The sequence below is a fragment of the Paralichthys olivaceus genome, chromosome 2 (genome assembly GCF_024713975.1).
Source record: "Paralichthys olivaceus isolate ysfri-2021 chromosome 2, ASM2471397v2, whole genome shotgun sequence".
In the NCBI taxonomy this organism is placed as follows: Eukaryota; Metazoa; Chordata; class Actinopteri; order Pleuronectiformes; family Paralichthyidae; genus Paralichthys; species Paralichthys olivaceus.
Genome location: NC_091094.1, coordinates 14412440 through 14423160, shown reverse-complemented (window position 1 = coordinate 14423160; position 10721 = coordinate 14412440). Strand labels below are relative to the sequence as shown.

Genomic DNA, 10721 nt, shown 5'->3' with positions numbered 1-10721 from the left:
ATAAGAAAAAATATGTGTCAGACTTGGTATTTTCTCACAAATGTTTGCCCAAAAAGTCACTTTCAACAGACTTTTAATCAAAGGCACATTTGGCGAGCCAGTAATGTGCCCCCCTGGAATACCCACAACGTCTATTGCTGCAATAAATTGAAACTTAACTGAAAGACCTTTTGATCCTTGATTGAAGAAGAAATGTGATGATACTATAAGATGGTAAGACTTTAATATTACCAGAATAAAGTCGTAATTTTGAGAAGAAAATAGTCATAATATTAAAAGTATAAAGTCTTAATTTCATGAGGAGAACCCGTGCTCGCTCAGTTCACTCCTTCTGGAGCCAAAATCTTAAACCAATGTCATTGTGAAACTATGAAAGCCCTTTGAATATCCCACAGATGTTCCCAAACATTTCTACCTCCACAAATGTGATAATTTCCTCCATGAGGTTCTTTCTCCAGAATGGACGAAGTTTCTTACACAAAGTCCTGATACTTATAATAGTGTGGTGCTTATCAGTATTTTTTCATATGCATTTAACAAAATATGTGTGGAACTTTACTATAAGCTTGTTGAGGAATTCCTTCCATAACAAGTTTCAAATGTGAAACTTATCGTAAAGTATAACTCAACTAGATGTTCCACCTGCCTCATTTCATGCAGAGGACATGCTGATCTTCTGATATTCCCCTCTAACACATGACCTCTAAAATTATGACTTGATTCTCATGATATCGAAACTCTATTCTTGAAATGTTGGATTCTTTTACTGTAAGTGTCCCCAATACTCTCAAAAGTGATCTGATCCAAGTCTACACATGGGAGCTGGGGGCCTCGAGAGATTCAGGATTTATTGCAAGCAGGGGGACAGTAATCTGTTTGGAGGCTACACAATGACCATGTTAGGATTTGTCGGACGCAAATTGCGGAAACAAAGAGCAGAGGCATGATACAGATAAAAAACAGATTTGATGAACAATTCAGAGAACGTGTTGTACAAGGCCATCAATAGAAAATACAATTTCAAAACTTGCAGTGTTCAAAGGGATTCAGTTGGTAAAAGCATCTAGTACAACATTACATGATGATAATAATACATCTATTGTTGTGGATTTGTAATCAGCTATAATGAGAAGGGGATTTTTGAGCAGGAACACAAAACAAAGATAACAGGAAGGTGTGAATGGAGTTTCTTTGTTTCATTCTGGAACCCTTATATTCTTGTGCTTTCTGCAACTGTTTGTGATTGTCAGTGCACAGATCAGCACTCCACTGGAAGGATGCTAACAGTTGGCAAAGGAGCAGTACTCAGTGAGGGGTGGTCCGGATTAAGATGTAAAATAAGAGGTAAAACTCTTTTTTTAAGAATTGCAGAATTGTCTTGTCACATTTTGTCTAATTGAAAATGAATGACAGGATGGACTGGTAATACTGAGGAGAAGTTGATCTGTTCTGAGTATAGTCAGATTATCTCAGGGTGTTTATTGATTAAAGTAATAAGCAAAATGTGGTTGTGTTTTCTACAATTAAACTAAACAAATAATTCAACATATTGATTCATTGTTCCAATCTGCTGCCTGACATTTGCACATATTGCACATCTCAGGTTTAGCTCGAAATGTGTTGCGTCCTGTAGGTCAGCAAACAAAGCACTTGTGATATGAGGCTCGTCCCAGCAGTAAAGTGACAGAACAATCCCCTCAATTCAGAGCCGGAGAGGGCTGATGAGGAGCAGCACGTTCTCTCCCTAAATTTTCATGCTTCATCAGCCACCAAACAAATCCAACACAATGGGTCTCACTGCGAGAGGGGACGCATTCACCAAGCCTGAGGTTCATTTCTTGGAAAGACAGAGAAAAGTTTGAATTGCATTGCACATAGTGTTGTTTGGATGTGTGGTGCATTGATGTAAACAGATCTGTACATAAAACTATAGACTAAGTCACACCAGTTATTGTTAAAGTCAGGTGTATCAATAATGCAATCAATAATACAAATATATAAAAACATGTTTATATGGATATGTTGATATGATGCACAAGATTAATATCTTGGCGGAACAATGGAATGCCTAAATCCCAGGCTGTCCCTGGTTTGAACAACTCAAGAGAGCAGTGGAAAGGATCTTGATGACGTTTGTCAAGAAGTAAAAGTCTAATGATTGATGGGGTCTGTCATAAATCACTGAGGGGAAAGACCTTCAGGTGAGAGGAGGCCTCGCATTGAGTTTGTGCGTCTATACTTTGTGAAGCTGCATTTACCAATCAAGGACATACACATGAAGGGAGTGTGTGCACAGTAAACTCTGGCTTTTATTCAGCTGTTTTTTGTCTCATTTGTATCAGTGTGCATCTGTCCTGCTGTTATTCACTGATAGGTAAGCTGTTGTCCACTCTTGTTTATCGTTGCCCTCCAACACAAAGCAGGTGACCCTTTGTCTTCATCCAGCTTCCTCTCTGCAGTGCACCCTCTCAAGTGTTGTAGTTTATACCTTCATGGGAAATATCACATATCAGACTTCTCTTTATATCATATATACAAAATTTTTGAGCCTTGTGCGAATACAGTAAATATGTATTTCTGTCACATACAAGTTTGAATGAAAATGACTGATGATCTCCACCTCAGCTTTCAGTCACGATTCTGCAGAAAGATAAGAAGGTGGTTTTCATAGTAATCTGAACTCTCTGGGGTCATTACGCACGGTATCTGAAATGGGATAAATACAAATTACGCAAAGGGAATGGAACATGTCCCTGCTCTGGACCAATATCGCCCATGCTGAAATAGTATATTAAGATGAGTGGACTTTTAAAAATATGTGGCATGCATGTGAATGTTGGCTCTGTTTTTGTCTGTCTTCCTTGGACACACGTTTTGACATTGAAGATAACAGCGGGTTGATGCGGGTGAGCTCTTTGGAAAGAGCTGTGACTCATTCACTATTCCTGCTCCGTCCGTCCTGCCAGCAGCTCGGCATCATTCTCGGAATCACCGCCTCGCTGCGTCTGGAGACCAACTTCTGCGTCTGGTGCGCACACAGCTGTACGTCCTGGACCAGATCCCATAATCATCCCGAGAAGCTGACATAATCTCTGCATTTTCGCGGACATAAAACATGCGAAGCCTCGGTCAGGGGGTCTCATCCGGCACCAAACTCCAACAGGGAACTCCCTCGGCGTTTTTCGGCTGTTCCTCCGTTACGCGCACACTCATCCAGCACCGTCCGCGACAATGACTTCGGCACTGCCTCCCTCTAAAGCCCTCTACATTGGGATGGAGGCGGTGATCGCCGTGTCCTCGGTCATCGGGAACGTGATGGTGGTGTGGGCCGTGCGCATTAACAGGTCTCTGAGGGACACCACGTTTTGTTTCATCGTCTCCCTGGCCTTGGCTGACATTGCGGTGGGCGCGCTGGTCATCCCCCTCGCCATCACCATCAGCATCGGACTGAAGACGCACTTCTACAGCTGCCTGCTGGTCGCCTGCACGGTGCTCGTCCTCACGCAAAGTTCAATCCTGGCGCTGCTGGCCATCGCCATCGACCGCTACCTAAGAGTGAAAATACCCATGAGGTAGGCCTAAAGGTGAATTCCTCTAGTTTTCAATCTCTTGTCTCAGTCACAGGAAGCCTTTGTGTCTGCACCGCTGCTCAGACCAAGGACACTAGCCATACATTTAATTACACGTCCACCCAGGAGTGAGTGGGATAGCACATGCCGCGTTAAATCGTTTTGTCAGTTTCATTTGAATTGATTTACAGTCACATTAATGTTGGCATTGTAATCTGCTGTAACATCTACATCAGTTGATAATCTGGAAATAAAAGCAGAGAAATCATTGACACGTCATAGCCTATAGCCGATTTAATGGTTCACACATAGGAAATGCAAAAATCACCTTTTCATTTACCCATTAACTCATCATTTGTCGTTTAAATAAAAAATGTACATCTTCGGCACATAGTTCTTAAACTATATATGACTGAAAGGTTGCAGGAAGAATAACATATATACTTATATATACTGGGATGAATACATACATAAATAACATCAGCATAGATTACATTATTGTGATTGTACCCTCAACTAATAGATCCTCTGATTGTTAAATATTTCCTTCCAGATTTGAGATGTTTTTGGAGGTCTGAATATGTATTTTAGCTGCAGACGGATAGATAGATAGATAGATAGATAGATGGATATGTTGAAGCATGTGGGAGTCACACATGTTACTTGATCTTCCATATGGTCTCTATTGGTTAGAGGCAACAACATGGTGGGAAGTGAGATAAACTGGCATGGTAGCAGATCTTATAAGCAGAGCAGGAGGTTTTGAAATTGTGGATCTTGTTTTTTGGTTGCATTTTTGTTTATGACAGCTCACGCAAAAAACTCAAGTTTCCACTTCAGGGTGGCTCATGTGACAATGAGCCTGCACAGTCTGGCAGAGAATGCATGATTGGTCAATGGGCTCATGGTCGATGGTTGATGGATTGCATAATTTCTTAAACTGGCAAATAACATGCACACACACACAAACAAACACAAACACATAAGCATGCACACTCACTGCAGTCTGGAGAGAGGTAACACAGTGACGGTACAGGAATCATTTGAATACATCATATGAACACACGAGTTTATATGAATAGATACATACAGGTTGTTACTTATCAGTGTACTGTGGTGTTGCTCAGCTCTTCATATCATACATTCCTATTTCCAAAACAGGATGAATAAGAGAACTTCATTTATCATTTTAAAAAGCAGCATTATATCTTTAATTTTCTTTATATGTTTCTCTCCAGGGTTAGCATTAGCATCAGAAAAACTACGAGTTCTTCAAAAAACAAAAAGCTCAATTTACAGCATAAAATCTGAGAATGTTTTCTTCCACCTCAACAATAATCCATTTCCATCTGTACAACCTTCAGAAATTGCCCCCCCTCCCTAAACCACCCCTGGGACTGGAGGGACACAGCTTAACAAGCACCAATTGCTTTTTATAGCAGAGGTGGTTTGGAAGCAGACTCTCATGATAACAGTGGTCTGTGTGAGATTTAAAAATATCAGCGGTGAGCTCAGCTGGAGGGTTTGATTTGCAGGTGGGGCTCACAGGGATCAAAATTCCACAGGAAAGCGCAGATATAGACGGACAACGGTAAAGCAGAAAGCAATTTTTGTCAGATGAACAGCTGATCTGTAAGCAGACAGGAGGCTGAGCTTCACCAGCAGCACATGCTGAGTGTGGAGAGCAAAAACTGACTTCACATGTAAGAGGACCTGTTCCAGACAAGGCCTCTTTAAACATCCCTCCTTGTCCCTCCCATGTGTGCCTCGCTCTGGTCAAACTCTGAGTGTGTGTGTCTGTGTGTGTGTATATGTGTGTGTGTGTGTGTGTGTGCATTTTCCGTGAGAGAGTGTGGGTGAGGCAAGAGTAACTAACATTAATCAAAGTAATAAATATAAAAGTTTGGATCTGGTACATATTTCAGCAGTGTGTGTTTGTGTGTTAGCCAGAGAGCAGAAGTGATAAGAGCAGAAAATATGTGCCTGAAAAAAAAAGGGGGGGGGGGGGCATGTACCCTTCATCAGCTTTGAGTCAGCGGGACATGTTTAGACAGGAGGTTTTAATTTAAAACTCAACATGTCCCGTTGAAATTCCTAAGAATTGCAGACAGTTATGTGAGGCAACAAATGCAACTGTTCTCTCTTTACAGAGAAGCAGAAATGTTTCTCCTTCATGTTTGAAAAAAGAAAAAAGCAGAAGAGATTTTCCAGAGTGGGATTTAACAGGTACGCTGCATTCATCTGTTGCCAGGCTACAAAGCCATTTTCAGACAGGTACTGCAGAAAAAGTGCAGACAATCAGGTCTGGATATTTTCTGACATGCATGTAAGAAGACGGCAGCAGGAGATTGTTCGGATTAGACACATTCACAATAACAGCAAAATGTCCGGAGTGGTCAGGACATGATGTATACATCATGCTGTAAAGACATGTCTTTACAGCAAATCAACACAGCGTCGGCCCTTATTGCCAAAAGCTTGAATCTCTGTCCACGTTGGAATCTTTGTCAACTTCGTCTTTTTCGTTTTGAGATATTTTTATATAATATTTGTATGTTTGACTCAGGTTTTTTTTCCAGTCTCGTGTCCGTCATGGTTGATAATACTTTCCACGTTCTGTGTCCACTGAGAGTTACGTACTCCTTCCAGTCACATATACATTCCCCCATGGTTCTATACTAAAATGAGAGTCTGCGTCGTTCTGGTGTTCCATGCTATCGTGGATATGTTGTACCTTGAGCATGTTCAGGGTCACAAATTTTGGGCTGCATGCAGCTGTCCGCATAGGGGTCCTTGCGTTAAAAAGTAGGTAATGAAAACCATAGGGGACTCCATCGGACCTCAACTGACTGGCCGGTGCAGAAACTATGAATTTGCTTTTAGAAGCATGATAAACACGCCCACTTGCTCACAGTGAATTCTCACAATGTAGAGTTTTGTGCCAGACCTAAAAACTCCAAGGGAACGTGTTCCTTGGACATTTGCATTCCCACATACAGCCCCTCTGGAAAACTTCAGGACAAATTCTGAAGTCCACTGCATTTTTGACAGTCCAAAAAGAAGAATTAACATTTTTTTCCAACTCAACAAAGGGCAACCTCTAAGCTGAATTGTATAACTTTTGAAAATAGAAATAACACGTTTATCCTTCAACAAAGCAACCATTTCCATTCTTAACTCTTAAATCTTCAGGAGTGTTGTTGACCTATCTTGGATAAGCAGTAACTTAAGACTGTTGCTAAATCATAGCAAACTTGAACAAGATTTTGCTGTAGGCTACAACTCCCATTTCTAGTTGACTCGTCACTCTTCCTCACTTGTACTTCAGCTGTTGCTGATGTTTCATCATTGTTACATGCGGCAACTGTGAACTTTTAAAAAGTTGAAACAGCACTCCAAGACAGTCATGAAATGTGCTAACATCATGTTTGTGATGTCACTATACTTGTATTATTCATTCATTCCCATCTTGCCAGGACCTGAACCTCGATGGGACTGTCTTGGTCAAATTAAGGATAAATAAAATAAAAAACATTAATATGTAATATGGAGCAGATGAACTGATAGTAAAACAGAGAGAGATTTATTTTTTCCTTTTTTCACTCTATCTTCTCCCTTGTTGCCATAGCTACAAGCAGGTCGTGACCCCTCGGCGAGCAGGCACGGCCGTGTTGTTGTGTTGGCTGGTATCCATCATAGTCGGCCTCACGCCTATGTTGGGCTGGAATAACTTGCAGCGTCTGCGTGACAACGGCTCACTGATCACTGACGAGCAGTTGGTGACCTGCGAGTTCGAGACTGTCATCAGCATGGACTACATGGTCTATTTCAACTTCTTCGGCTGGGTGCTGCCCCCTCTGCTGCTCATGCTGGCCATCTACGTGGAGATTTTCTACATGATCCACAAGCAGCTCAACAAGAAGGTGAGGACAAGCCTGGTCACTCTGTTTGACATGAAGCAATCTAAACACAGTTTGCTATGAAAACAAACACATGCAGTGATTAGACTAAAGTTAAATTCATAAGATGATGATAATGTTCCTGCTTTATCTCTTTGTAGGTGACTGCAAGCCACACAGACCCGAGACGTTACTTTGGTAAGGAGCTGAAGCTAGCCAAGTCTCTCGCCCTTGTTCTTTTCCTCTTCGCAGTCAGCTGGCTTCCCCTCCACATCCTCAACTGCATCACCCTCTTCTGTCCGGACTGCAACAAGCCAGTGTTTCTCATTTACATCGCCATCATCCTCAGCCACGGCAACTCAGCCGTCAACCCCATCATTTATGCTTTCCGCATCAAGAAATTCCGCACAGCGTTCCGGAAAATCTGGAAACAATACTTCCTTTGTCAGGATCCAGTCGGTCGGCTTCCTCAAAGAGGGAGCCAGAGAGGACACAGTCATGAGAGGAGGCTGAGGCAGATTGATGATGACGATGATGATGTGTGAGCTTCGCCAACTAATTGTGTGGCTGTGTAACTGTGAAGTTTCACTCAGATTGGCACAGGATGGAAAGCACTCTGAATTTATGCTCACACTTGAGGGATTAGCAGGAAAAAAAGGCCTTAGTGGTATTGAGAGTGTCAGAGGGATAAAAAAGAAGAGGGAGGATTTCCTCCATCCAACCTGCTTCAAGAAGACAGTGACAAATGGAGACAATCAACTAAATCAGTACGATTTAGTTAAGACTGTTTCTACACTGGCTGACAAAATGATGACAATGTCATACGGGATATGGGGCTTCTCACGAGTTTCAACACAATCCTGTTGAACTTCAGTAAGTGTAGTAGTGTATCCTGAACTGCTTATTTTAACTGTACTAAAACTCTTTTCGCCTTTTTCATGTGATTCATCTCACATTGTTAAGCATCTCATGTTTGCTTCACATTTGCTACTTTCTGTGGCCTTAAGGAAAGAAAACAAAGACTAGAAGCTGGAGGAGCATTCAGCATAGTGCTAATAATTGTGGGCAAACACAAAGTTGTCACAACCTGCGTGAGAGCAACCAGGATACAGGATGTATGTTAAATGCATCATGGATGAAAAAATGTTAAATTGAGTCACTTGGTTTATTTCAGCTGTGTTAATGGTAAAGTTACGGTGTTGCTTGTCTTGGTCTAGTACCAAATCATTACAAATAAATCTCTGTAAAAGACATTGTTCAGAGTTGTTTTCCACAAATGTATGCAGTCATTCATCAGACACATGTGGCCTGTGGTGCTTAACCACATGTGAAGGGTTTTTTTTTTTTGGAAACTCTGAGACTCTGATCAACTGAATGACTAATACTAGCTAATAGTTGTATCGGAAACAATAATGCTCCTATTGTAACTCTGTAGCTACACCAGTGCTGTTCAATAGAAGACTGTGAATGTCGCTGCATCCAATGAGCTTCATTTATATACATCTATGTCACACCTAGCAGGACCTGTCCACTACACATAAGTGTGACTTTTTCAAACCTCTTCTCTGGACTCTTTGTGATGAAGTTGGTTTAAAGGTGTAGCTTCAGTCATTTTTCTTACAGGGCCGATAATGACACAGGACTGCTGACATGGACAATGTGCACTGTATGTAACTAATGTATGTATAAATAGTAATGGGAGATTTTATACATCTGTATAAAATTCACCTCACTGAGCAAACAGCTGATTAAATCTGATATGTCCTCTTACAGCTGTTGGTTGAGTGAACACACTGGGGAATCCAACCTCCAAGCACCGCATTTCATTTTTTATGACAATGACAAACAGTGAGAAAAACATGGCACAACATACGGTGAGGCCTGATTTGAATTCATTGTGCTGACTGTGCATTAGCAGTTGGAGGCATCAAAATCTGCTCCGTGCTTTATGACAGTAACAGCATCTCACTTTCCACGACGGGTGCTTCTGTGCCATTTTAGTCAGGCACACATGCATCTCCTTTCAGTCGGCAGAGAGCGGCTTCATGTCTGAGTAAGTGTGGAGGTTATGAGGGTCCAGGATTCCAAGGGTGAGGCTGGAGAGGGTGGAGGATTATTATAGTCACAAGGAAACTAGCAGGTGAGAGTGAAACTGTGGAGGTCGGACCACACTGGTGCTCTGTCATCAACTAGTGAGGCCTCTTGATGTGACCCTATTGATCTCTTGTCATGTTTTTTTTTAAACAGTAAAATGTTCAAGTGAAATCCATTTCAATGGAATTATAAATGGTGCTATGCTACTGAATGTGCTAATATAGTATTAAAAAATGTTTTTAACCCCGGGAGCTTTTTTTCCCTGTGCTGGAAAAACTTTCATCAAATAAAATGTGCGGGGAAGTTAACACAGAAGCACTTTACCATTAGGCTCAGCCCACATCTATATTCTATGGACACTACATTGTTAGTCTGTGATTCAACTGCCACTTATCACAGTGTAGTAGTAGTCAAAAGTAGTTTTTAATACATAATACAAATAGCGGCTTAAAATGTTTCTCTGTGTACTTTAAAGTTACAGTGTGTAGAATTTAGTGATATCTAGTGGTGAAATTGCATGTGGCAGCTGAACACCCCTCACCTCACCCTCTCCTTCCAAACATGAAAAAGAACCTGTGGTAGCTTCAGTTGTCATAAAAACTCAAAAGATGTTTAGTTTGTCCAGTCTGGACTAATGTAAAAAACATGGCTCCTCCGTAGAGAGGGTCCCCTCAATGTGAATATAACGTATTTAAATATAAAGTATTTAAATATAAAGTATTTAAATATAAAGGGCCTTTTCTGGGGTAAAGATAACAACAATTAATACAGTTTTGATGAAACACACTAGTGAAACGTCACTAGGCTTATTTTATATTCAATTTGTGCCAATAGATTATTTTCTCTACACACTGGACCTATAAGTGAAACCCTGAGATGAATTAAACATGGTTTGTGACTGGATATTGGATGTGGAAAAAAAAGATTGCTATGGCTTTGTACTTATCATGCTCTTAAGTGTTTCAGCGCCAGCGACAGTGGACAACACCGAAAAGCATCTCCATGTGAAATGTAGTGAGCAATTTTGTTTTACGCTAACAACTGTTCTCTATTAAATATACATTTTCTTAAATTTTCTTTCTTGATTAATCACATATTTAGGTAGAGGTTTTACATCCTAGATGAAAGATGTGTGTATGCAGAAGTCACTATGAACTGA

At 41.0% G+C, this 10721-nt stretch overlaps 1 protein-coding gene across 1 annotated transcript; it reads left to right on the top strand.

Moving 5' to 3' along the window:
* The first annotated feature begins 2972 nt into the window (after window positions 1-2972).
* On the top strand, window positions 2973-10634 carry LOC109629057 (adenosine receptor A1-like). The gene is made up of 3 exons (XM_020086538.2): window positions 2973-3572; window positions 7198-7492; window positions 7630-10634. Exons 1-3 carry the CDS (start codon window positions 3232-3234, stop codon window positions 8011-8013), a joined length of 1020 nt encoding a protein of 339 aa, XP_019942097.1. The 5' UTR covers window positions 2973-3231; the 3' UTR covers window positions 8014-10634.
* The last annotated feature ends 87 nt before the right edge of the window (window positions 10635-10721 follow it).